At 42.4% G+C, this 27,035-nt stretch overlaps 1 protein-coding gene across 8 annotated transcripts; it reads right to left on the reverse strand.

Moving 5' to 3' along the window:
- Positions 1–202: 202 nt before the first annotated feature.
- On the reverse strand, positions 203–26,856 carry myom1b (myomesin 1b). Of its 8 annotated transcripts, XM_027013103.2 has the most exons (42): positions 26,695–26,856; positions 26,453–26,470; positions 25,851–26,053; positions 21,526–21,654; positions 21,040–21,214; positions 20,007–20,164; positions 19,613–19,705; positions 18,692–18,780; positions 18,377–18,421; positions 18,183–18,203; positions 17,369–17,527; positions 16,912–17,073; positions 15,245–15,386; positions 14,623–14,819; positions 14,315–14,371; positions 13,817–13,941; positions 13,449–13,632; positions 13,059–13,233; positions 12,817–12,938; positions 11,566–11,583; positions 10,032–10,228; positions 9,706–9,832; positions 9,437–9,621; positions 9,159–9,273; positions 8,675–8,831; positions 8,074–8,180; positions 7,914–7,958; positions 7,337–7,473; positions 6,962–7,106; positions 6,814–6,873; positions 6,636–6,703; positions 6,385–6,498; positions 5,839–5,926; positions 5,690–5,728; positions 5,453–5,558; positions 5,154–5,317; positions 4,933–4,969; positions 4,766–4,788; positions 4,592–4,647; positions 4,100–4,315; positions 1,550–1,841; positions 203–707 (listed from the first exon to the last, which is right to left on the reverse strand). In XM_027013103.2, the coding sequence occupies exons 3-42, from the start codon at positions 25,991–25,993 to the stop codon at positions 631–633; spliced, it is 4,749 nt and encodes a 1,582-aa protein (XP_026868904.2). In that variant the 5' UTR covers positions 25,994–26,053; positions 26,453–26,470; positions 26,695–26,856; the 3' UTR covers positions 203–630. The 8 variants fall into 8 exon arrangements, with proteins under 8 accessions (XP_026868904.2, XP_026868905.2, XP_026868903.2 ...); XM_027013104.2 differs by lacking the exon at positions 26,453–26,470 and having other exon boundaries at positions 26,706–26,856; XM_027013102.2 differs by lacking the exon at positions 26,453–26,470.
- Between the last annotated feature and the right edge of the window lie 179 nt (positions 26,857–27,035).

Genomic DNA, 27,035 nt, shown 5'->3' on the forward strand with positions numbered 1-27,035 from the left:
CCTTTCAGGAAAACGGTGAGTGTCCTGCAAAATACTTTGTATTGCAGGAGTTACCATGAGTGCTGGAGAAACACTCACAAATACATGCTCATCATGTCAGTTGAACAATGTGAAAATGTAACTCCTTACTTTCTTCCCTTTACATAAAACAGATGATCAGTTTTCTTTTCACAATATGACTCATAACAATCATCACAAAAACTGTTCATCAGTCACATCGTTTATTAAATAATTATTGAATAAATGAGAAAGTTAATAAGTGACATGGGATTCATTTTACTTAAGCTTTTATATAGTTATTACAAACAGGCAGGGAGATATTTTCTTCCACTGCAGAGAAAAGTACTTCAAAGATATTTGGATCAGTGCCTTTTAACACATCACACGTGAACAGAAACACAGTAACACTACAGCATAACACTTATGTTCTTTTCTCTGAGCCTTAGACCAAGGCAAGTATTAGTAAGCATTATTTTTGTTCCTGGATGCAACTCTTTCTCTCTTTCTCTCTCTCTCTCTCTCGCTCTCTCTCTCTCGCTCGCTCTCTGTGTCACTCACTCACACACACGCACTGTATCACTCTTCTTCTGATGGTTGTGGTGCTGTTTCTGGGTCAGACAGTGGGTGTGCTCACGGTGAAACAGGTGTTGTGGGCATGGCCCCATCTGATGCCGCCTCTCCAACGGGTCGTTTCAAAACAACAGAATCTGTGTGAGACAGCCCTGATAAAAACTTCATTCTGACAGATTCATTTCTCACCCTCTTCAAAAACAGTTACACATCTTAGTGCCTACATACTTTTGGAATTATCTGGATTGCACATAAAATATGATCTTATCATCATTTAAGTTGCCAAAAACACTATACACTGCCATTTCTTTACTGAACAAATTGATTAAAAAATAAATATTAATTACGTAAAATTCTGATCAGCTGCTGTACGGAGGTTTTTTGTTATGTTCATCTCTGCAAATGTTTATATGTATAATTTAGTCTTGCTTGGAACAGTCTATTTCACCTCAAGGGGTCTAGGGTCAGGACTGGAACTGGCTGTTCTAAAATGAATTTTTACCTTTGTTGATTGTCTCCTGTATTTTGGATCACTGTCATGCTACATGAGCCAGCATCTTTAAGTTCTGGATCACAGAGACACCCTAATATTTTCCCAGAGAAGTTCCTCACACAGCTTGGAACTCTTTGGTCTCTCAGTGACTGAGAGCCTTCCAGGCCCAGAGGCAGCCAGGAAGCCCCATTCAACACCAATATAATCCTCCCAACATGCTTAACAGCTTGGAAGAGGTTTGAAAAGTTTCCTAGATTGCAGTTTCACATAAATCTTTTGTCTCGTTTGGCCATAGAACATTGAGACTTGTAAGCTATTAATTACATTGATTTAAAGCAAAGATACTGCAGTGTAAACTGCTCCATGCATTTTTTGTCATTATTATTATTATTATTTACATCAGCTTACATTTATAAGCTAGTCATGCAAAAGTGTTCTCAAATGTTTTCTAGCTACATTAAATAACTCTGAAATTTACCATCTCACCTGTCCTTTTTGCCACTTTCTTCTTCTCCTTCTTTTTCTCATTTGCTGTTTTCTCCTCTGATATGGGGGTAGTTGAAGACAGAGAGAGATGTGCTGTGGCAGCAGAACCTGCATTGTTTGAAGCAGGTGTAGTGGAAATGGCTGGGGTTGAGTGTTTGGATTTGACAGGTGTTGGAGTTTTAGACAACAGAGCAGGGGGAGTGGGTGTTGTGGGCCCAATAACCACATTGCCATCTGCATCAGCCAGGTATGAAAGTACACCCAAGTCTCCCAAGTTCTCCACCACGTTCAGCTGTTAAAGCAAAGAATTAGAACATATGACATTATATTTTACCTTAGAATTATACCTAGAAATGGGAATGACACTGGTAGCTAGTAACCATACACTGGATTTTTCCAGTTTTAGTGAATAACATAAAATATTTATTTCATATGGGCATTTAGAATATGTGGAATGCCTACTTACCTTCTTACTGTTTTGCTAACAGCAATTTAGTATAGATTCTGAGTGAATGTAATCATTGTGAATGTAATCACTAGTGAATGTGATCACTGCGTATACAATCACTGCATATGTAATCACTAGTGAATGTAATCATTAGTGAGTGTAAGCACTAGTGAATGTACTCGCTGTGAATGTAATCACTAGTGAATGCAATCACTGTGAAAATCTGGAGATCTCACCATGTATTTCCACAGGCACTCAGTGTCATAATACACCCAGAGAAGGCACTGAGTGTATTCCACCCAATGGGTCATATCGACTGTATATAAACAGTCTAAACAGACCAAGACTTCCCATGTGCATTTAATACACGTATTTTAGACAAAATTATTGCACAGTGAATACAATCACCTGGTTCTACACTGCTTACCCTAAGAGCCCCACAGATGCAGTGTTAAAGATTTTTGAGGGTGATTTCAAAATGAAGGTATATCTTGTGCAGTTTGGTGATCATTAGCAAACATCATGATGTCATTGTGTAAAATGTTTCCTAATTTTCTGTTTAGGCAGTTTAATTCTAATAAATTTAAATTTGATGGAAAACATGAGAAAATGACAAATTATTGTGAATGATTGTTAGACTCTAGCTCATATGGTACCATTTAGTGTAATAGGGAACATACAGTGTAAATACTGGCTGCTGCATGAAAATAAAAACTTGCTACACACTGTTCAAACAGCAACTACTATCAGTAACGTCATGCATGGACGTGATGTCCATGACTCTCCCCCTATTGTTCTCTTTGTTTTCATGGGTATGCGAATGTATAAGAGAGAGAAGCTGAGAATGTGCACATGTATGAGAGAAGGCATGAGGGAGCCTGTGGAGTTGCCTGCCGCACGCTCCTTCGCTCAGGGGTCCAGGGTAGCATCGCCCGCACCAGACACAGGGCTGGCAGTGATGGAGCAGAGTGAGATGGCAGGAGTGAAGGAGCAGACGAGTGCCGAAAGGGAGTGAGGGAGGGTGGGGAAAGCAAGAATGAGACAGTGCAGTCACACAGAGAGGGAAGCGAGGGAGTATGTGCTCTGTTTATTGAAAACAGGACAGTTATCATTGTCTTGTAATGACACAGGAAGTACTGCCAAAACCTTTATGCAGCAATAAGTGATGTCACAATTGCAATGACATGCCAGGGAAATGGTGCCTGTGCAAAGTAAACAGCGCACTGACTCAGGAAGTGATGTTATACTACTCAAATGTGGAAGGATGTCATTACTAACATGCAGTGAAATGACACTTTATTAATAACACATTGACAGCATATTCTACACACATTCCCAGCAAGGAGGGAAGATAAAGCAAACCCAAATAATCCAACATCCCAGAGCTTTAAAGTTTCTCAGGTCAGGGCTGCCCTTTTTTTCTCAGCAAACCTTCAACACACACACACACACATACACACACACTCGAGCGTAACAAAACAGTAAAGCTAAAATGCTGCCCCTAGGCTAGCGTGGCTAGCGTGGCTAGCAGGCATTCCCAGTTCAGCCCTTGAGGACACACCATTACTTTTTTGCTCCGCTTCATGGCAACAAACTGTAAAATGCAGGTGTGTCGCAAGGTGGAAAGGAACAGAAACGGGGACGTCTTTATAGTCGGGACTAGGAAGCTCAGTCCTGGGGTACTTCAACAAGCTCTCTGTTAGCTCATTAAATACAATAAAGCACGCTAAATGCATTGCCTGGTATTAATGTGACAGTTGGATAAAAGATTGGACCAGTGTTTTTACCTTCAGCCCATGTCCTCTGTTTAGCACCATTATGTAACTGCTCCCTCTAAAAGTGAAACTACCCCTTGACATCTAAACATCCTATTTTATCGCAGGGCTTTTTGTATGTTTTCTGAAAATTACCATCATCAACAAATTCTATTTCCAGGCACCACAATCAGCTAATTATTTAGGAGGGCACTCTTTGGAAGTGGCTCTGTTATCTTTCGACCTTTGTACATATTTACTCATTTTCCAGTCGCTGATGCCCAGTTCTGCTTGCAGTGTTTCCTATTTTTTCTTGCCGGGCTCCTCATCTGGGATAAAGACACTTACGGTGAAGTCGCCACTCTCCGTGCCGTACTTGTTCTTCACCAGGATGCTGTATTTGCCTGAGTCGTTGGTGTTCACCATGGTGATGGTGAAGCTGGCAAACTTGCCCGATGCGAACTTGAGGATGAAGTGGTCATCGGACACCAACTCCCTGTCATTCTTCAGCCAGGTGACCTCAGGCACGGGGTCACCCGAGATGTTACACGTCAAGTTGAGGGCCTGAAAGAAAAGAAAGCAGAAGGTTTAGCGGTTTACAGACAGGACAGAGATGAACCATATACAGAGGGTGTAGTCATATTGGATGGTTAGAGGGGGCTCAGACTGACAGATATTTTTAGGTCATATACGATTAACTACTCAAGAAACATTATTGTGGAATGTCATCATAGCATGTCCTGGCACAGATGAACGTGCAGTTAGGTGAACATAGCTGTAGAAGTGAGCAAATGGTATTGATGCTTGTGCAGGGGTATAGTGGACTTCAGGAGTTGGTACCTTGCCCTCCTGGATGGTAACCACGTCAGGCAGACCTCCAGCCACACGAGCACGATCTGGAGAAGCAAAGGAGCATGTTGGAAATGTCTGTCTGTGTGTGTGTGTGCGTGTGTGTGAGTGCATGCAGGTGTGTGCAAACAGGGGAGTGGGTGACTGCTGGGACTTTTTACTCACTTCTTTCTGCAATAGCTGCAGCCCTGAGATAAACAGATCAGACAGTCAGAGGGAGGAGAGAAAGTAGTATAAATTAGTGAAGCGTCACGTTTATAAGATAAGCAGCCCCACCATGGAGGAATACAGCAGAGCAGCACCAAGCAAGGCCACTGCTTTCAGCAACTTACTTCAGTCTCTGGAATTCTGCATAGGCATCGTCGTATGCTGAAAATATTAGAAGAAGCACATTGTGACATTAGAGTACTATCACCTTTCACCGATTTACCAGACTCGTGTGTGTGTGTGTGTGTGTGTGTGTGTGTGTGTGTGTGTGTGTGTGTGTGTGTGCGTGCACATGAGTGTGTGTGTGCTTTCATGTGTGTGAGTGTGTATGTGTGTTTGGGGCTACCTTGTCCAGACAGCTCTACTGTTCTTTTTAGTCCTCCTTTCCCATCAAAGAATTCTATGGCATATTTGCCTTTGTCTTTCTCGGTTGGTTCAGAGATCTGCAGCCACAGTTGCTCTCCGACCACTCCACTCTTAATCCGATCAGTAAAGGCAATGGCAGCATCCCTAAATCCCAGAGTAGTTTAATAACGCACAGGCCTGGACATCTACAGCACACCTGCCTCTAACTCAGGAAAGACCATTAAGCCTCAGAGGCTTATACAGACTAAGTCTTACACACACACACACACACACACATACTTGTGGTGCCAGGTGATGAGCAGTTCATCATTGTAGTAGTTGACAAAGGTATACAGGCGAACGCCCTCCTCTGTGCTCTGAATCTTCAGTGGAGTGGAGGAGTTAGCTAGATTGTTAACAATAAATTATTTATATAATACAAAATACAAACATGTTGACAAGAATGAACACATTGGAGAAAAGCTTTATCAACACAGTGCATCAGTTGTCTTCAAAAGTCTCATCCTGAAGACTCACCAATAACACTGAAGACTTGGTTCATCAGGTCCCTAAATCCTAGAAAGGTTGAGCAAAGAAATACACTTTGTTAGCTTTGTTTACATCAGAATGACGAGCCTCATGGACAGAAAGAGATGAACACATTTCCTAAAGTGCGAGCAAGTCACCTTGGTCAGTCAGGTTCAGTGTGGATTTATCCTGGCCTCTGTCATCCTTCACAACCACCTCATACACACCTGCATCTTTCTTAGAGATCTGTCAAAGATACACACACAAACACACATATCCATGTACACACACAAACAAACACACATGCATGTACATGCACACACACACACAAGATCAAATACTCATTTATAACATGTATAATCATATCACTTTTTTGACTCTTTTATGCTCTCATATAAGCATCTAACCCTGAAACATCTGCACATACAAACACACACAGACACACGCATACTATGCTGCTATAAAAAGTTAAGGACACATCATAGTGAGAACACTACACAAATTCATTATCGCGGGTGTGAGGTGTTAGGCTTTAGTCAGACACTAAAGGGGCTTTCAAACACTAAAGAGGATTTCAAGAGAGAATGAACAAAAAGAACCACAATTAAAGAAGAGAAGAACGGTGGTTGAAGAGACAATCCTAATAGCTGAATAAAAATGTCAGCTGAATGTAAACATTCATAAATGTCCGCAAACAGGCTCACCTGGGCAATCTCCAGGGTCAGCACTCCCTCAGAGAAGTCCAGTTTCTCATTGGCCTTAATCTCTCTTCCATCCTTATACCACAACGCCACAGACTCCTTCTTCATATTACCAACCTAGAGACCCCAGTAGTTATGCATACAGTTAAGCGGTCAGTATAGACCAGTATAGTTTATCTAAAGTGAACTGTGTCCAATTGGTCTGAACTTAATGAAATGGAATTAAAATGAATTCAACTGAATTAAAAACTGACCTTGCACTTCAGCCTTACAATGCACTCAGGTGTGACTTCATAACTGAGGTACTCCACAAAATGAGGGCCTAACAAGAAAATTCAAGTGATTAAACACAAACACACACACACACACACAAACACACACACACACACACACACACACACACACACACACACACACTATTCAAACTTTTACCTTGTTTCCTGTGCCATTCTTTCCTCTGGAACTCAGATTGTTTCTGCAACTGCTTGAAAACTGCAAAACAGACAGTCCCATTCTCTTAAATATATGGAAATGTGAATACTAATGCCTGTGGGGTTTTTTTGTTTGTGTGTGTGTGTACCGTCGCCGATGAGTACCAGGCTGGACTGGTTGGTAGCTTTGCCGTCCTGGAGCTGGAACGTGAATGTTCCCTCATCCTCCTTGCCCAGTGACTCCATGAACATCTCAATGATGCCAGTATTCCTATCAAAGTTCATCTTATATTTCTGAAACAAACAAACAAATACAACAATCCTCTCCAACACAAGTACAAGTGATGTGTGTCTGTTAAAGGACAATGAAATTGGAGCCTGGTAACACATGGTTTCATTCATATGAAAATAGTCACCAATTCCTCATTTCCAGTGGTTTCCTTCATATGAAAACAGTCACCGATTCCTCATTTCCAATATCACATACACTCACAAGCTCAGCTGTATGTGTGTGTTCCACTTACGTCTCCCTGGGAGATGATGTTGTCGTTGAAGACGTATTCAACTTTGCCATTGGCAGACATCTTCTCAGCCTGAAGCCAGAAGCGAACCCGGCCTTTCTCAAGCAGCTCCACGGCCAGCTCTGACTTCAAAGGAATAACTACAGGGACAGAGGTGAGACAGGGCAGAGGTGAGACAGAGACAGAGATGAGACAAACCTGTGAGAAAGTCAGACAACAGGATCTACTGCAATACTGTCATTTCAAGGAAAATTATGGGTAGAATAGAAAGGGTGTGATAAGGTCTTGTTGGTGCTGCCAGTACACAATTGTTTGTAATATAATGTAATATTCTTCATATGTGCAGAAGAAAGTAGCTAATGTAAATGTGTTGTGATTGTGATTCTGATGTCCTATACACATACACAATAATGAACTGAAGAATCTAATTCACTTACAAGGGAACAGTTAATATGTGAAAGTATTTTGGAGAGGTTGTTGGGTAGTGAAAGTTGCTGTTTTTTTTTTTTCAAAAGAGCAGAACATGCAGTAGTGTAGCTGTGCTGTGAGAGGATTGTGGGAAATGTAGTCCAACACTCACTTGGGAATTTGTGGTCGTGGCTGATCTTTAGCAGCTCCTTCAGGCCTGTCATAAAGAGAAAGCAGTACAGTGTTCAGAAAGGGTAACACACCACGTAAGCTAATGCAGGAAAGCAGGGCAAAAGGTTTCGGATTATGACATATTGAAATAGACGGCATACCCTCCTCAGTGAGCGAGTAGCTAGCAGAGACTCCTTCGGTGTGGGTGACCAGGCAGGAGTAGATGCCCAGGTCTTCCTCTGAGGGAGCTTTAAAGATTGCTTTGGACCTGCACGAGGAAAAGCAGGAACTCGATAGACTAACAGACAAAGAAGCCACACCACTCCATAACAGCGGCACATGCCATCCCTAAAACCCCGTGGCTACAGAATCACTCACAAATCAGGATCAGTTACAAATCAGTCATAAACTAACTTGTACACAAAGCTCTGCTTGAACCTTTTTTATTGTTAATATAGTCTTGCCATAATTTATGTGACAGAATGTGACATTTCCCCGTTACTAAACTCATTTACACAATTGTTTTCAGGAAGAGATACTCATACAGCTTATCAAATATCATTTTATATCCCTACCTACGATAGTTTGTGTGAAATATTAGACCCCAAAAGGGTCTTAATTTAAATCGTTTAAACTTTTCTTTCTGCATGTATTATGAGCAAATGTCTTTGGATGACAAAAAGTTGCTTTGTTTAATCGTGTTTCCTAATAAATATCTTAACGTTTAGTAAGAATGAATCCGAAAAAGAAACACACGCTCACTTGTTGCCTTTGGTCTCCATGGTTAGGCGTTTATCATCCGTGATCTCCTCATAATTCTTGGACCAGACAAACTTGGAGTCGGCAGTGAGGTTAGCACACTCGAAATTCAGCGAGATCACGCCATCATCATCAACATTCACAACCAACTCTGCAGTACCTGAGAAAAAGTGAGGGTTGTTTTCTCATCAGATTTTTATCTTGTCATGTTTCATTTAGTTTGGTCTTCAGTTTGACTTATTAGATATCCTAAAGTACAAAACTTTAGTAAACTACGTGTAGCACTGAGGTAAAACTGAACCCCTTATGCTTGTAGCGTTCCTTAAAGCATAAGCTAGTTTCTAGAACATTTTGCCTTGCAAATATACAAAACTATACTTATGCCAGGCTATCACATTGCAGTAATTAGTCTGCTGGTCTGGGGTCTGAGAGTCAAGCCATCAGAAATCAATTGTGGTCAGGAGACACTTCCAATGATGGCTTATACCTGGTTTAGTTTCAGCCAGAACTGGCTCTGTTGGCTCGGAAGCTTTGCCCACACCGGCCTTGTTCTGAGCTCGGACACGAAAAATGTAAGTCACGCCCTCTTTCAAATCCTTGATCTGGAGCCATGGAGATAAGCCATCAGTTAGTGTATTGTTACACACGCTGTACGTGATACACGCATACTCATTTGTTAAAAACCCATTAGTGAATCATATTTGCACATACACACATACACTCACACGAACACACACACACACACAAAAAAAACACCACACACACCTTCATGTATGTCTTGCTCGTAGCCTTCTCATTAACTCCTCTCCAGCACTCAAAAGGTGCCTCTGCCTCCTTGATGTCTACGTAGTAGCCATTGACTTTGTCACGACCCTGGTACACTGGTGGTTTCCACAGCAACAATAAGGAGTCCTTACGCACCTCCTGCAGCTGAAGATCATGTGGGGGTCCTGGGAGAAAGAAAATGTTAGTCAGAGTCAGAGTCTGTCTCTCACACACACACACACTTGTTTCCAACATGCACACACACTCACCCGGCACAGCAATGGTCCACTCCTCACATTTGAAGATTTCACTGGGCCGAGAGGGAATGCCCACCCCAGCCATGTTGGCAGCGCGAACCTGGAACTGATACAGCATGTTCTCCTTCAGCTCAGACACCTGGCAACAGAGAGAGGTTGGTGAAGAGGGAGAGAGAGAGGGAGAGAGCGAGGGAGAGGAAGAGGAAGATAGATGAAAAGTGAGAGAGGAATAAACACTGACCCTGGAACTGTTGACTGTTGATGCACCCAGCTAAGATGCCAGATGGCAAATAACAGGGCAGGTGCCAGGATGGGTGCAGATGTGATTAAGCACTCACCCTGTATGCCCGCTCGCTGACTGCCTTGATGTTGGCTTCATGCCATTTCCCAGGCACTCCGCCGATGACCTCGCGGTAGTCCACGAAGTAGCCGGTAATGTCAGCACCACCCATGAAGGTGGGCTGCTTCCAGGCGAGGACCATAGAGTCTCGCACGCACTCCAGCACGGTGATGCCAAAGGGTGGGGCAGGGGAGGCTGGGATATCGGAGGACTGCGGGTTACCATTCATATAGGATATCAACAGCAAGACACTGATACCTCAATCTGGGCACAATTTCATCCCTCTCTCTCTCTTTCGTTTTCACAGGTGTTGTGGAAATAATGATACATTGTCTAAAGATGTCAATCAATTTAGACCAAAATCTGCAGTATTAATTTATATAAATCACAGTTAGCAAATCAGATATAATAACGGAAGTAGTAATGACCCTAGATCAGGAGAGATCCTGATTACAATTTGTGTATTGTAATGGTGGTATCTTGTACATTGGTAATTCTCCACACAGTTACTGAGAACCTCAGTAGGTGCCTTTTATAAGCTAAGGAAGGTGATGCTTGCAGTGGCAGCAGCGGGCAGTGCTGTACAGGTGCCAAGAAAACCCCCATCTGTGTTTGCGTGAAGCAAAAGTGCACACTGCGTGGTCTTAAAAACTCACCTCTGAACAATGTGCCATCCTCTCATTTGATACATTTTATCACCTGTTAGCTAAATGCAATGAAGGAATGTGTGAAAATAGCACAACTCCATGCAGTAACTTCACGAATGAGAAAAAATCATGAAGTAAATTAATTTACCAGGATGAGTACATTTGATAGAGCGTGACAAAATTCATGTCAGAGAACTTGTAGGAATGACAGGAACGACTGAGAAAAAGAATTAAGTAGAAAAGTTCAAGACCAGAAAAAAGTTTAAAAAAAAAAAAAAAAAAATATATATATATATATAAAATGATGAAGATATATAAAGAGTAAGCTGGTTGAGGAAAGAAAAAGACAATCGAACTCAGAGGACATAAGAAGATTGTGTGTAGGCTCGGAGTGGAAAAAGCTCACTCACTCCATCTTCTCACCTGACCCTCTGCACCCATCCCCCCTGACTTGCTCGTTCCCTTGCTCCGGAGAAGAAGAGTCTACTGAGGACTTATGATTTGCCGGCACTTCTGTCGCCAGTTCCATCGCGCCTTCCATTAATCTCTCAGTGGAGGTGCTAGCAACCTGCTCGGACACCAGCCCGGTAGCTGGCTCACCGCCCATTTGGTGGTTGGAACCAGTGCCAGACTCAGTGTGCGATTGGTAGCCTGCTTGGGGAGCCCAGGTTATACTGCCTGTCTTTGCCCCTTTGCCTGTGCTGAGGGCATTCGGAGGCCCTCTTGAGCCTTTGCTGTCGGCCCCTCCCCCGGCCCCCTTGCTGACATTAGCTAGAGAAGTTAGCGGCGTGGTAGCAGGGGCAGGAGGGGGCGCATGCCTGCCCTCCCCACATGGACCGTGCTTGGTTAGTCCAACCACATTACCCCCCGACTCCAGTAACACACCATGAGGAACACCGCCCCCTAGAAGAGTTAGCAGGAACAGCAAAGGAAAAAACAGAGATCAATTGGTCACACGCAGTAGCACACGAACATTTCTAAACAATATGCAAACACTACTTCATACAGCCATAATGTTTACCTTTTTATTTAGTCTTGTTTTTGATATATATTTTTTTTATTTTCTGCAGCAGCATGCATGTATCTATTTTTGTCACTATTACTATATTGCCAACAACCATAATTGGTTACAAATTAGAGATAAAACATAAGGATTAAATTCTGAGTCGCACAGCAATATGTAGTCTTCAACTGACTGCAAGTGGAAAAAAAAATGAAGACAAGATGGCTGAACAGAGATTCATGCCAAAGGAGAAGAATGGAAAAGCAGAGGGAGTGGGAAATAATCGGAGCAGGAAGAATGAGTGTGAGAGCATGACAGTATGACAGCGTATCTGAGTATCACAGATTGAGAAGAGAGGTCACACTATTAAAAAAGTATTAAAAATGGAAGGAGGTTAGTTCATGCAGATGAAAATTATACAGTGACTGTATCATTCCTTGATGAAATAAGCATATGGTTATTTGGCAACACAACCCACCGATTTCCTCCAAAGAAATTCAATAATGCTATAAAGTCTTCCCAAATAAATGATGAAAAAGTGATGTTGGTTATGAGTTAAAATGAGGCGAATCCATGGGTTCAGTCACCATGGGTACAGGGTAAGTGGAGAGTATAAAGCCTCAGGTACCACCAATGTCACCATGGGTCACGAAGTGGGGGTGGCTTGGCTCAGAAGGGAATTATAGGTGAAGGAAGAAAGGAAGCAATACAGGATGGGAATACTGTTGTGGAAGTGGGGTTTGGGACACTCGGGAGTGTAGAAAGCCAGGCGGGTGAGCCGGTTTTGTAGTCACCACTACATTGGATCACTTAGGACCCAAACTAGAGGAAGCCTACAAGTCCTGACCCCGCCTCCTGTGTGCAACATAGGCAGAGTTGTAGAGTGTGGGTGTGGTCTCATCATGGAGAACATGGAAGCAGTGGAACGATGGTGTTGGAACACAGAGGGAATCAGAATGGTAGACAGAGTCGTGAACATGTCCCCTCTCAGAACAGAGATGAAGTCAGAACATGGAAAAAGTTGGAACATGGAACACTGTTCACAAAAGCATTGCCCATCTGATTAATCTGACCTAACTTTTTCCACATCCGGATTGAAAACCTGGCATAACATTCAGGCAGCGTTGACTCACCAATGGCAGCTTTAACCTCAATGGCTTCCGACTCCTGCGAGAAATCACTGATCCCAGCAGCATTAACTGCCCTCACACGGAAAACATACTTCTCACCAGTCGTCAACCCGTGACATATAAACCTAAACACAAACAAAAACACACACACACGCACATCATAGAATTCTATAGAGCATCAAAGTGCTGCAGGATTTTGTGTTCTTGGGTGTGTTTTCTTTCATGTCTGTGGGGCTTTGCAGTACCTGGTGCCCTTGACGGGTTTGTTGTTACAGGCTTCCCAGGTGTTCGTCCCGGCCAGACTGCTCTCAATGTAGTAGCCCACCAGCTCCTTAGCCTGCCGCGAGGCTTCCCAGGACACCACAACCGATGTGTCTGTGTTGCGAGTTGGCACTACACGCCCCGGAGCTGATGGGATATCTGGATGGTGGAAGACATGTCATTGTTAAACTGAGCATTGTCCTGAAGCCATTACGGAACATAAGTGCTCATAACTCATAACTCATAAGGCATCATCACTAAATAGGCTAAACATAGCATAAGCTGGATATTCTACAGTAGGTATTAGTATAGGAGACTAGTATATGAGACTGTTATTGTGTGATGTCCTAAAGCAGCATATAAACTCTTCTCACCCAGTTTATCTCCGACTACGGTGGCCTCAGTGGGCTCCGAAGGTTCACCCACTCCAGCGGAGTTGCAGCAGCGTACACGGAAACAGTAGGACTTCCCCTCAGACAAGTCAAACAGGGCGAAGCGAGGAGACTTCACTGGGATATCAGTGTTCACGCGCTGCCAGCTGTCAGTGCCAGACACGCACTGTAATGCGCACACACACACACACACACAGACACAGACACAAACAGGCAAGCATACATTTGTACCTTCAGACACTTCAAGCACTGTGCTGGCAAGACAGGAGGGATACATGAGGGGAGATGCATACTGCCAGCCCCTATAGTGTACTTATGATGGAAATCTGAAGTTACTGCGATCTGCTGACCTTCTCAACGTAGTACATGACCCCCTCATGACCCTTCTCGCTTGGGGGCTGCCAGCTCAGCACCACATAGTTTTTGGTTGCCTCTGTAACCATCAGCTCACAAGGTTTGCCAGGAACCACACCCTCTATAAGAGTTATGGAGATTTCAGAGGTTACTGCTCACTGACCACAGGTATGCATTTATGTAATTATGAGCACATTATGAGCATATTTGTTGTTTTAATTTAAAAGGTAGCCTGTTGGTTTAATTGAACTCTAAATTCGTTATTGTTTCTTATTGTTTTGCTATTTGCTAACTTCCTTTTTTAGGTTGAAATAACAAATCCTTTTTTTCAATGTATAACATTGTAATGAATAGTGAATAGTGAATAGTAATGAACAGTGCTGAGACTAGGACATGCAGGAGTATATTGGTATTGGCAGTCATCATACGGCCATTCTAGACTGTTCGGATGTGTGTCAGTGTGAAAGCGGCGAGGCCTTGGGAGAAGCAACTCCTACCAACGGGCTCCTCTTCTGTGACGATGATCTGACCAGTCCATGGTGCCGAGGCCCCTTACAGGAGAGAGAGAGAGAGAGAAAGAAAAAACAGGGACAGAAAAACAGGGACAAATGTTTGTCAGAGTGAAAGTTTGACAACTTACACTAATAATTATTAACGTTTTACTGCTTATTCTGGAAAGCGCTTCAAGCATCACTTTCTTACAAGCTCTAAGAAAGCTAGGACACATATATATCGTTTTAGCTGATGTGTTTGCTAGCATATATTAGCTAGCATTTTGGCTAGCATGGTAGAATATTCCCACCTTTGCGAGCGCGATCAGCGGGATCCATGGCCGCCACAGGCTCGGACACTCGTGATGGATGACTCATGCCACACTTATTCACAGCACGCACTCGGAAAACATAGCTCCGGCCCTCGATGAGGCCGGTAACAGGAAATCGGGCAAACTTTATTGGTGTGTCATTGCACTGAATCCAATGCGTGGTACCAACTTCACACCTAGAGAGAGAGCGAGAGAGAGAGAGAGAGAGAGAGAGAGAGAGAGGTGGTGTGTGTGTGGGCAGGAGAGGGGGTGGGGGGTGGGGGTGGACAGAAGTTTTTTGCTACCACCAGGGGGCCGTTGCTACCACCAGGGGGCCGTTGCTACCACCAGCGGGCCATGCCATTTTGAGAATCCAGTTATAACTTTAGTCATCAAGTGCCTTTTCCCCTCTAAATATGGCATGAGATCATACAAGCTGTCCTTAAAAACAGCTTTATTTAGTTATTGTATGATGGTGCACAAGGACATCACTGGGTTCAAAAAAACTCTATCCAGCAAACAGCAGAGTTTTTGACCACCTTTTTGTTTGAAGGTTTAGGAGGGCTCTGCATAATGCTGTCGGACATTCCTATGAGGTTAGCAGCAATGTGTAGACTCGTACCTGTCCACAAAGTAGCCCAGGATGGAGCTGCCCCTATCCACGGCTGGCTGCTTCCAGGTAACAATCACATAGTCTTTATTGGCCTCTTGACAAAAGACATCCAGAGGAGCTCCAGGGGCTCCTGCCACCTCTGCATCTGCATCTAAAACACACACAAGGTCATGCTAGTTAGCATTCTGTACATCTGCTCTCCCAAATCCATAGAACATGAACTCTTCTGCTCACATGTAAAGCATTCGGCATCCCGAGTGACTTGGATCAGTATGGATTAGTATTACAGTGTGTGCAATGCTTGGGAATCGAACCCATGAAATATTGATGCCCGTTCTACCAGGTGAACTACAGCACCTGCCTGTGTCCAGCAGTGAAACTGTTAACAACACACTGTAGAGGATTTACAGGGTAGTAAATTGACATTCTTTATTCCAGTTTCTTCTTAGAAATGCAGTAATATTGAAGGGTAGGGTGCTGAATTCTTTGTACTGTGGCAAGTGTGTAGGATTATAATGATTTAGTCAGGACTCTAGGGAGTACTTGAGCTGTTCCACACACACAGGAACAAAATTAGAATGAAACATGAGATCAGAGGGCAGCCTGAAAGACACGATCACATATACATGCACGCACACGTGCGCACACACACACACACACACACACACACACACAGAGAGACAGAAAACCCACCCTCCAACCAAAAAATCTTTTTCTGCAATATTCATTGTTTTAAAATTATTATTTTGAGTGTGAAATGCATTTCTGAAGTAAAATATGGTGCAAAATGGCCTCCCTTAGGTTTTTACAGGACATACAACTGCATTCAGTTTTAGTTTCAAAATGATCTTGAAGTAACAAGCATAAAACAATATCCATTACTGTGTCAATTATGTATGTGTATTTGACCACAATCTACAAAAATCTTTTGCTTATTTGTCTCTGTGTTCCTATACATGCCTGAAAGGGGGGAAGCAAAAAAAAGAAATACACAATTTCACAAAGTTTTCAGTACACGTACAAGATTTACAGTATTTTTCCAGAATTAAATATTTAAGCTTACAAAGAACTGGAAAGACATTCTGCCACATCCATCAACCAAAGCTCTCAGCCCTTTGGCCACTCTGGATCTAATCACTGCACTCGCATGAGGTCACGCAGCACAGTGGGAGTCAGACACACAGCAACAAAAAGGGCCTGCCATCAGATTTTCCACAGCTGCCTGGGCCACTTTGCATGTTATGGTCTAGCACTTGTGTGTATGTGTGCGTGTTGTGTGTGTGTGTGTGTGTGTGTGTGTGTGTGTGTGTGTGTGTGTGTGTGTGTGTGTGTGTGTGTGTGTGTGTGTGTGTGTGTGTGTGAGTTTCTGTGTTTTATCGATTAAATTCAGGATGACCGTTGTATGGGAAGGGTTACCATCCGTGACGGATCATTGCCACATGCACTGCTAGACAAGAGTGAAATAATTGTGTGACCATGCTTAACATTACTGAACACCAGAGCCGAACACATCCAAGCCTAAGGTCATGACATTAAAAGATCTTAACCTCCTATCTGGGCTATCTCAGAGTTTAATGCCTATCAGTGAGTCTTCATATATACTGCTGCTGGGACAAGATGCCGGGGTAGCACAGTATTCTGTTCACCCTCACCTGCAGTTGCAGGCCAGAGCTTACCTCGAACAAAGACATAGGCAGAGTGTGTCTCGTAGCCAGACTTGGTGATGACACGCAATGTGTATAGTCCCTCATCCTCTTTGTTTAGGTGGGTGAGTGTGAGCGTGGCTCTGTCTCCGCTCCAGTGCATTTGAACCCACTTCGATGGCACCAGTAACTTATCTAAAACACACACACACATACACAAAATCAGGTTAATGTAAAGGACCACAATTTTAGTGACTGTACTTATGTGGGAAAGTCTCTGTAATGTAACTCCTTTTGTAAGTGGAGGAGTTGCTCTTAATCTTTACCAGTGGAGAAAAAAAATGTAAAAAACAAAAAGATGTACCAAAAACTCTCAAAAATGTTTTTACTGCTTTCAGTCTCTTTTCTGTATTTACATATAGTTTAGTATGCTATATAGTATGAATGCAGACTGTAAATATATGTATGAGATGCTGGCTTGGTCCCTCACCATCTCTGTACCACTCAATCTCAGGCTTGTAGCGCCGCAGAGACGGGTAGATGATCACAGAACAACCCAGACTCAGTGTCTCCCCCTCACGCCCAAACGACACATCAAACTTCTCCACAATGTGTGTTTCGAAAGTCACACCATACTCAAGGCAAGGTACTAACACACAAGCACACACACACACACACACACACACACAAAAACACAAATTACACAGGAAATCTGCTTTATCTGCTAATCGGTCAGCACTACAATGGGGTCTAAATCAGAATCATTGAGTCACAGAAAGACAAAGATACTCAAAAACAGACCAAACATTCAAAACCCTATATACCATATATACCAACAGAAAGACCACAGAAACCATGACAAAGAGAATGCAAATGAACTTCATTAATAGGACAAATGCCATAGACTAAGATTGAGATTGAGATGGCGGAAAAAAATCCAAGAATGCAGATGTGATTACACTGTGTGCAGGAAGACACAGAAACCTGGAGAAACTCTGGAATACGCAGAGACATCTGTGGAAAAGCATGGCACCATGCAAATGTTTACAAGGAGATATATATTTAATATTAAAAGTGCAAATATTCGTAAAACACAGCTGGACACGCCGGACGCTGGGGACTACCAGGTCTGCTTAATTACAAAGAAATGGCGGCATAGACGCTAGAGTCCTTGGGAAGTCCCAGCTCAAAAATGAATGACAGACTGAGACAGAGTGAGCATGCACAACAGAAATATAATTGTGAGAGCACCACACGAACATGCTTGGGAGAGGAAAAGGACTAAAAGCCTCCAGCCCGGTTACCTTGAGAGCCGAACTGTTTCTCTTCAGTGCATGGGAAACAAAACATCCATTAGCAAGCTAGCATTAGCAGCAGGGGCCTAAAGTTCACAGCCCTACTGTTCACACACATAAGCGAAGGTCAAAAATTTGAATGCAATTCAAATTAGTATCCTAAACCAATTCAACTGGTTCAAGATTCACTTTAAAAAACTTACGGGGTCTGGGAGATGGGAGGGACTCATCAACTTCACCTTTGAATCCTAGATATCAAATCAATGTCAGGCTGTTAGATTTCTTTTCAATTCCAAAGAACTTTGTGTATATAATAAAATAAATGGGACTGTTTTGCTTTTGAAATTCAGATAGTACATGTACTGATTTGTGATGCGTGGTGAGTCCAAAATTACTAGACATTTTTATTTGACTTTACCTCAGGATTTTTGAACCCTTACAAAACTCAAATCTGAGGAGTGGTTGAGTGGTTGACATCATTTAATGCAATTAGTTAAAAGTGATTGTTTTTAACATACGTTTGACAACGACAGAAGCATAAGCTGAAAGCTCCCCATTGCTGTTCATGGCTGACACACGATACTGGGCCGTGTCATCGAAGTCACACCTTAAACAGCAGAGAAACATGATTGCATACACAGCAGTGTCTCACATGCGCCTCACACACACAGAGACACACACACACACACACACACACACACACACACACACACACACACACACACACACACACGCATACACACACACACACACAAGCACACACACACACACACACACACACGCACACACACACACACACACACACACACGCATACACACACACACACATACACACACACATGCATACACTGTAAATCATTTCACATGCTTGCATGGAGTTACGGGGCTTCTAAAAGTGAAATTCTGCAACAGAAACGGATTCCAAACAGTGATGTCATCAACTGCAGGGCGACATAGTTTTTGCGAGCACTACAATCTATCATGTAGCCCCACAGCACAAGACAACATCATTAAAGGTCAATATTTAACTACGGTGTCAGTGAGTGCACATCAGCATGACTGGCCTCTAAACTGCTCGATTTCGTGCAAGAGTGTGCAATGTGATAGAATGAGAGCCACAGTGGCTAAAGGTTAACGAATGCCAGACACGCAGGGCCCTTTTTAAAATGCTCCCTGTATTATGGAGACAGAAGCCATGAAAGGTATGGATCAAGTATCAGATCAAGGCCAAATACTATGGCCTCTGCGGTATTGGGCCTCTAGTTTTGACAATGAGAGTTTAACACTGCTACGTTGTTTTTGAGACATGGAGCATGATAAAGACTGCTGCCTCAACCTGTTCGGAAATGTATATATATATAAAGGCAGAGTTTATGACCTGATATGACAGGTATATTGTATGCGGTGTAAACATGCTGATGTGCTGTGTGTGTATAGACCTGTTGATCTCCAGAGAGTGGACATTGTAACTGTCGACTATCTTGTACTTCCCTGGCTGAGCCATAGGGTCAATGCTGATGTTGTTCTTGTACCTGAAAGTCGACAGGTATGGCAAGGCAGAAAAGAACACAAGAGACGAGAAAGAGAAACAAATGTAATCCAGAGGAAAGTGTGGACAAAGCCAGGAACGGGCAGCAGGTAAGAGCAGAAGAGCTACGAGAAAAAACAAAACCAGGAAGAGACGAAAAAGAGCCACTGTGAACGAACAGAGCAAAAATAATAAGCCTGGAATTTAAGATTAACCTAAGGTTAATACTGCAGTAAAAAAAAAAAAAAACTTTTGTATTAACGTAAGTGTGTGTGCGGTCTGTTTGCACGCATGCGTATACTCACCACACTACTCGGGGCTCGGGCCATCCTGTGATGGTGCAGTGTAGCCGCACGCACTGTTTCTCCCACACGGTGTGTGAGCGAGGTTTGATCACAAACTCGGGAGGGTGCATCAGGCTGTCTTTGTTCAGCTGCTTGTGGTACTCTTCGTTCTCATGGATCTGTGGGATGCAGGTGCACACACAGGCTTCGTGTCCAGTTAAATAAAGAGTTACAGCTGCTTACAGCCATTCATTTGTATCCCACATAGGATGTATGTCATGCTTGTTGGGCATTTAAATCTTGCTACTTGGCACATTCAAGATGCACAGTTCATGTTCAAATATCCAGACATTTAAAAGCAAACAGTTATTTTTTGTCACTCAGTAGGCAATCCTCATGCTGTAATCTACTGATGTTCCAATAGCATTTCTAAAATGGCACAGCTTTGTTGGTTCTCATGTAACAGGCAGTTAGCGTAGCAGTTTCAGCGTCTGTGACTTTCCGTGGTCCCGTATGTCTGGAAAGATGGCTGAAACCAGATTCTTCTTGGGGATTCCCTCAGCTATTAACAGGCACTCCAGTGATGGCATCACTGGCACAACATTAGCACAGTCTCCAAAGACAACCAGAACACAGACACTGTAGCATAAGAAACAGGAGCAACCTCAGGAATCTGGCACCAAAGTGGTACAACGTGTTAGCACCATTAAACTGACAGGGTTGTGGTAGATGACATGCTCTCTTGCATTCTCTCTCTCTCTCTCTCTCTCTCTCTCTCTCTCTCTCTCTTCATTATGTTCTACATGGTAAGTTTTATGGTGTTCTTTGACTGCATTCACTGTGCAATTTAGTCCACTATTCTGTCAGTTATTTTGTGCCATTAATAAATGTATATCTGTCACATCTTGCTCAGTGCTGAATGTTCGGGATGGTCCAAAGTGTTATTTCAGTCGCGATGCAGGCGATAGCGATTATGCACTATTATGTACCTGTCTGCCGCGCTATTAATTTCAATGTATTACAAGTCTGAGAACAAATAGTCATCATCACTGACCCTCTTGGTGAGGGAAATTCGATCTGCCGACTCCCTCATGATGGTCCGGCGTGACTTGTGCTCCACACGATCCATCTCCACGCCACTGGTGAAGAGGTCTCGACGGGCCAGGTAGCCAGCGGTCTCTTTGGCCCGAGCCTCCTCAGTGTCTGACAGACCAGTCGCAAACTCCTGACTGGGGTGGAGTGGGTGGGGTTGAGGGTGGATTATAAGTGTCACGGGCACACACACATACAGACCCACACACACACATTTACATGGGACAACCCCTTTCAATCTCACATAAGAACATATGTTTGGTGTCCAGGTAAGGATTATTGCCAGTGCTTAACTACTAAAAAACATGAAGAATCCAGTAAGGTAGTTACACCTGTGCTCAGAAACCTAGAATTAGAAGGGCAAACAGTTCCTGAACTACAAGAAAATTCCTTTCATTTCCCCTTATCATTATGGGTCTCCTGGATTTGGGGAGTTCTTGTGTCATACCTCCCTCTGAAGATGGGCACCACATAGCCTATAATCTGGTTCTCTTTATCCACAGCCAGGTAGGAGGGCTTGGTTCTCTTTGGCTGGGGACTCAGTCCCGATTCATCCACAAAAGCAGAGGTGATGGCTCTGAATTGCCCACAACAAAAATAATCATACACGAGAGTAAATATCTAGCACAATGGCAGAGGTGTTATGGGTAATAAGGCATTTAGGAGGTGGTATGGGTCATGAAGGAGGGATTTTAAAGAAGGAAATTAGCGATTAGGGGAGAGAGATAAAGAAGGGAGTTAATGTCCTTTGTCTGAATTTAAAAGCAACTCTATGAGATAAAAAAACAGAATCCACTCAAAGTAGAAAAGATAAAAGTAGAAAGTGAATTAATTTGCTTCAGTGTGATGCTGGATTAAAAGCAAATTGAAATTTTAACTAGCCTGCACATTTGAGAGAACTTTCAGTGTACACACACACACACACACACACACACACACACACACGTCTAATAGGACACTGCAACCCTGACCTTAAGCTCAGAAGCTGAAGTATGTCTCAAACAAGCATGTGTATTTAGAAACTGTAAAGTGAATTGGAAAGTCAGGAGAATGAATAAATAAGAGAGTTGTATGAGTCAGAGGAAAGAAAACATCACTGAAATAATCTAGCAATAAAAATAGAGACACAGTCGACATGGCACTTAATTGTCTGTGTTTACAAATGCAGCACATAATTCCAGTATCGGAGAATAACGTGCAAGCATCCCATACTGATTAATAGTGTGCTCAATTCCCCACTGTTTATGTGATTCAAAGAGCTCTCATATATTCTCATATTAGATTCATATATAAGGTTGCCAGAGAAATTTAAGATGTTAAATAACTCAAGTAACATGTTTCCTTCCAAATGGTAATGAAATATCTGACATTTATATAACCAACTGGCCCTATGGAGCAGCAAGGTATCCCAGACTGACCCACAACCTGCCAACATGGCTTAAATGTCATTGGCTGTTACTGCAAACTCCAACGAAATCAATGTGTACCACCCAAAACAATTTTGTAGTGCACTGTTGATTGGAAGATAATTAGAACATGTGAAGCACCAACATGCTAATTTCCAACCGTGCTGTGGAAACAGAGTAATCCCGCACGCTGCTATGAAGTGAAACACTTTGATGAGGTCACGTGGTGTATCAGGCTCAATGCTGTGCATAAGGGTTTATTTTTGGACAGCGTGTCACTGAATCCATAGGTCGTGAGTGAAAGGTCACCGGTCCACACTGTCCAGGATGGTCCATAAAGAAAAAACTCTTTCATATGCCTGTATCATTCACTTTCATCTGGATTTCTATAATGCATTTCTATGAATTACAAAAACAGGATATAAAAATGAGCATTTATAAAATTATTAACTAAGTATGTGGACAGCTGACAGCACTCTGCAAATACTGAAAGGAATAAAGAGGTGTGTGAGTCAGCAAACTGCTATAAATGCAGAAAATTCTCCATGCAGAATCAACATTATCATTGCCTGGAATCATTTTAATATAATGAAACAATGTAGGGCATTATTAGGAGAGAGTTATTTATTTTATAAATTGTAGTCATAGTTTTTATTAGGCCCAGATGAAGCACATTTTCATCCTAGAACACACTTGACAGTCGGGAAGTTGTTCTTGCAATCACCATTTCCTCCTGCACCATGCATGGTCATTTCAGTGCTGGGACATTAACCACACTCGAGCGTTTAGCTTGATGTACGTTTGCTTTGCCTGAGTTGTGTCACCAACACTGGGCCTCATTACCACCAGTGTTTATGGAACCCAGCGGGGAGCGTAGAACCACTACAAGGCAGCTGGGTCTGGACTCGGAGGGTTTTGGTTTGTGAATAGTCCCTTATGGGGCTCTCTAGTCTGAGAAGTCATGCCAACAGAACTCTGGAATCCATGGAGTGAACTATGGAGGCACCACCATGATAAGCTCCTTCCAAGTCCTGAGGGTCACTGAAATCATTTTGTGATATACTTATCACTAAATGGCATTGGATAAAAGGTTCTAATATTCCTGAACTAACAGCCTAATGGTCCTATACATTCTTACATTACAATAGGTGAAAGGTGAAACTCACAAATTTGGGCATGAGAATGAGATCATTGAGAAGGCCTGCAATTAATATGTTCTATGTAGTGTTGTGTCTTTGCTACAGACAGCTCTACTCAGTCTGCAAGCTGGTTAAGTCTCCAAATAAGAACTGTTTGCCAATGTTCTGCAACGTTCATGCTGATCAATCACATCTATTCTTTCCAGGTGTTCCAGTCTGCTGTTATTTTCTACTGTGCCCACACATCTCTGTGAATCCAGCTGGAGCCAAAGGTCTGGCCAGGATCGTAAAACAGAGCTGACCAATATCAATATGTTGTCACCTTCATTAGAATTATCACCTTCCTAGAAACTGAAGAACTTATACAGAAAAGCTCACCTAACTCACAAGTGAACATTTACCTGACACTTTTATCCAAAGCAACTTACAATTATGATTGAGCACACCTTGAGCGACTGAGGGTTAAGGGCCCTGTTCAGGGGCCCAACAGTGGCAGTTTGGTAGTGGTGGGGCTTGAATCAGCAACCTTCAGATTACAAGTCAAGTACCTTAACCACTGAGCTACCATTGGAACAGAACTGCCACTATAAATACAAGAACGGCTCTATCACATTAGTGAGGTAATCAGGACACTGGACATGTAATGAACGGTCCAGTGATTGTATTTACACCAAGTTTGAATTCCTCTGTCAGTCAGTATACAGGATATGCATTTAACAAGAATGAACTTTGAGAGTTTCTTAAGAAAATGTGGTAAACCGACACATACACAAAAGAATGAATCCTTTTTCATTTGCTTCCTTGGCTCATTTGTATTTTAATCATACAATTCTTTCTTCAGATTCCACTGCAGCATTTGCAATCTGCCCAAGCCAAATGAAGGCTAATGATTTCTAGACGGCCTCATTTAAATTATTAGATAAATGAAACTGTGCTGCTCAATATGAACAGTGTCCAAAAGCTCAGTTAAGGACCTAAATATAACTTGTAATATGTAATCCATACACACAACCCTGATATGCAAGCCATATTTGTCTTTCTTTGGAACTAATGATATCAGCATGCTGAGAACAAAACCCCAGAGTCCTAGTGATCAAACTAATAAGCATACTCCATGAACATTCACTTTTTAAATGATAAATAATCAGACATTTAAAGACTAAAAGAACTAACAGATTGTATGTTGAAACGCTGATATCCAGACATGCCAAAAACAGGAAATGTAGTGAGCTTTCTAAGGAAGTGCGTATGTGCATGCACAAGTGCGTGTGCATGTGGGTGTGCGTGCATCTGTATAATTGAATGTGATTTTTTGGGCATGCGTTTGTGTGTGTCTGTATGTGCTCACATGTGAGTACATGTGCGCATGTCAGTCAGCGTGTGACAGCATTTGTGTACAGTTTAGAACATCTGGTGTAGGGTTGAGAATGTACAATGTGCTGTACTGTTCCTGTCATAAAAACGACCACACGTAGTACAAATGGAAACCATAAAACCACAGATTTGCAGTTTAAAATGCCAGAGTACTTGAGATGGATGCTTGAGGTTTCTAGTGTACAGTTTCAAGCATAAGCCCATACCATAACAATGTATCATATAACTCTGACATTACACTACTAACATTACCCAATAAACAGATATTATACTATAAGCTAAAAGTCACAGTAACAGAGTAAACAAATGAAAAAAAGTAACACATTGATGGATTGAGCTACACTAAAGGTCACTCCAGTATCTAAAATCTGACAGGCCTTTAACTACTGAATATTAACAACCAAGCCACATTTAGGCCTTAGTGTTTATGACCTCAGAACTCTCCATTTGCCTTTTGCTGCTCCTAGAGCTTTCAGTCCTGTGCCGCTGCACATTGATCAGGCCTTAACTATCCCAGCACAATCAACAACAGCTAAACGTGAAGTAACTCAAAATTAGACCAAGAATAATTCAAAGCTAAACACGACTAAGAAACAGATGGAATAGATATGTAAAGAAAAGCTAAGTGTAAGCCAAACAGTTTCTTCTGTTTGCACCAGGCACAACCAAAGGCAAAAGAGCATGCAAGATTCACAAACCAGGGGCTTAGTACTTTAGTGAGAACATGCAGGAAAGTGAATGTTATGTTCTGGATCAATGGGGTCCTGGACCAAAGTAGAAGTTAAAGGATGGTTTCAGGAGATGATGTGATAGGTTAACTTGGCTGCCTCCCCTATTTTGCCACACCCTCTTACCCCTTGGTGCTGCTGCTTCTGTGAGCAGAGTAACTGCTGGAGCTCTGCTGGTACTGGCTGATCGCGGATGCCGTCTCCCGGCTACGATAGGCACGGTCATAGTGACGGTGGTGCTTCTGGTAGAACGGCATCGATCCGGACATCGCGTTCTCCTTATCTCAGAGCCTACCCTCTGTTCTGAAGTTCTTTTAGTCTTAAAATGTCTACACACAAGTTAAACAATATCCATAAAGTTAAACCTTAGTATTTAAACTGAATCGAAAGCCTCACAAAATGCAATATTTTTTAAAATAATTATGACATTTTTTAAATTTCAGTATGACCCTCATAATGTTAAGTGTTGCCTATAAATTATAATTAACTATGAAACTCAAGATTATCAACTCAAGATTAGTTTTATTATTACTATCATATATACATGTTTTCGGTATTAACAATTTAACTAACCCTACAGCTATTAAATACTATAATTAAATTATACAAAATACAATACTATAATTAAAGTATAGCTTTTGGTAAAAGGAATCAGCATTAGTGAAATGTGAATTTAGCTCGCTTTCCCCTTCATCATCCAGAGAATCTGAGAATCTGTAATTCCAAACCTTTGGAGTAGAGCAGACCTTCAAAGAGCAAAAGGCACATGCAAACCAATAGCATGCGATGTAACATACATCAAAGTCAAAATCCATTTAACAGCTTATTTCGGCACTAACATGCGTCATGATGTATGTAATGTACACTTGTAGCACAAGGACTGGTTTATCATTTAAAATGTCATATAGCAAGTTCAATGAATAAGAATGATTATGTTGCTAATAGCAAATTGAGTCACCATTGGTCTCACCTTATACGAACCTCTGCTGCCTGAAAGCCAGTGAGGAGCGATCTCCAAGACCAAAGGATAGTCAACAAAGGTGGAAATCCAAGCAAAGCCACGGGTGCACGCAGCGCTGCGGACAGGGACTGCAGACTACACAACAAAAATAATGTTGGCGCGAGCCGGAATGTCGAAGCAGCCCTCGAGACCTTTTATGGCCAGGGAGGCCGTTAAATATAGCCGCGGAGACGCTCTCACGTTGTCTGGTGGCTCGCAGAGATAAGTTACTCTTGATAAGTCAGTCATTTGCTTTTTTCACTTCGTTTGTTATTTTCCTGCATTATAAATGTGAGTGTATAAACCTAGTC

Source organism: Electrophorus electricus, chromosome 19, assembly GCF_013358815.1.
Source record: "Electrophorus electricus isolate fEleEle1 chromosome 19, fEleEle1.pri, whole genome shotgun sequence".
In the NCBI taxonomy this organism is placed as follows: Eukaryota; Metazoa; Chordata; class Actinopteri; order Gymnotiformes; family Gymnotidae; genus Electrophorus; species Electrophorus electricus.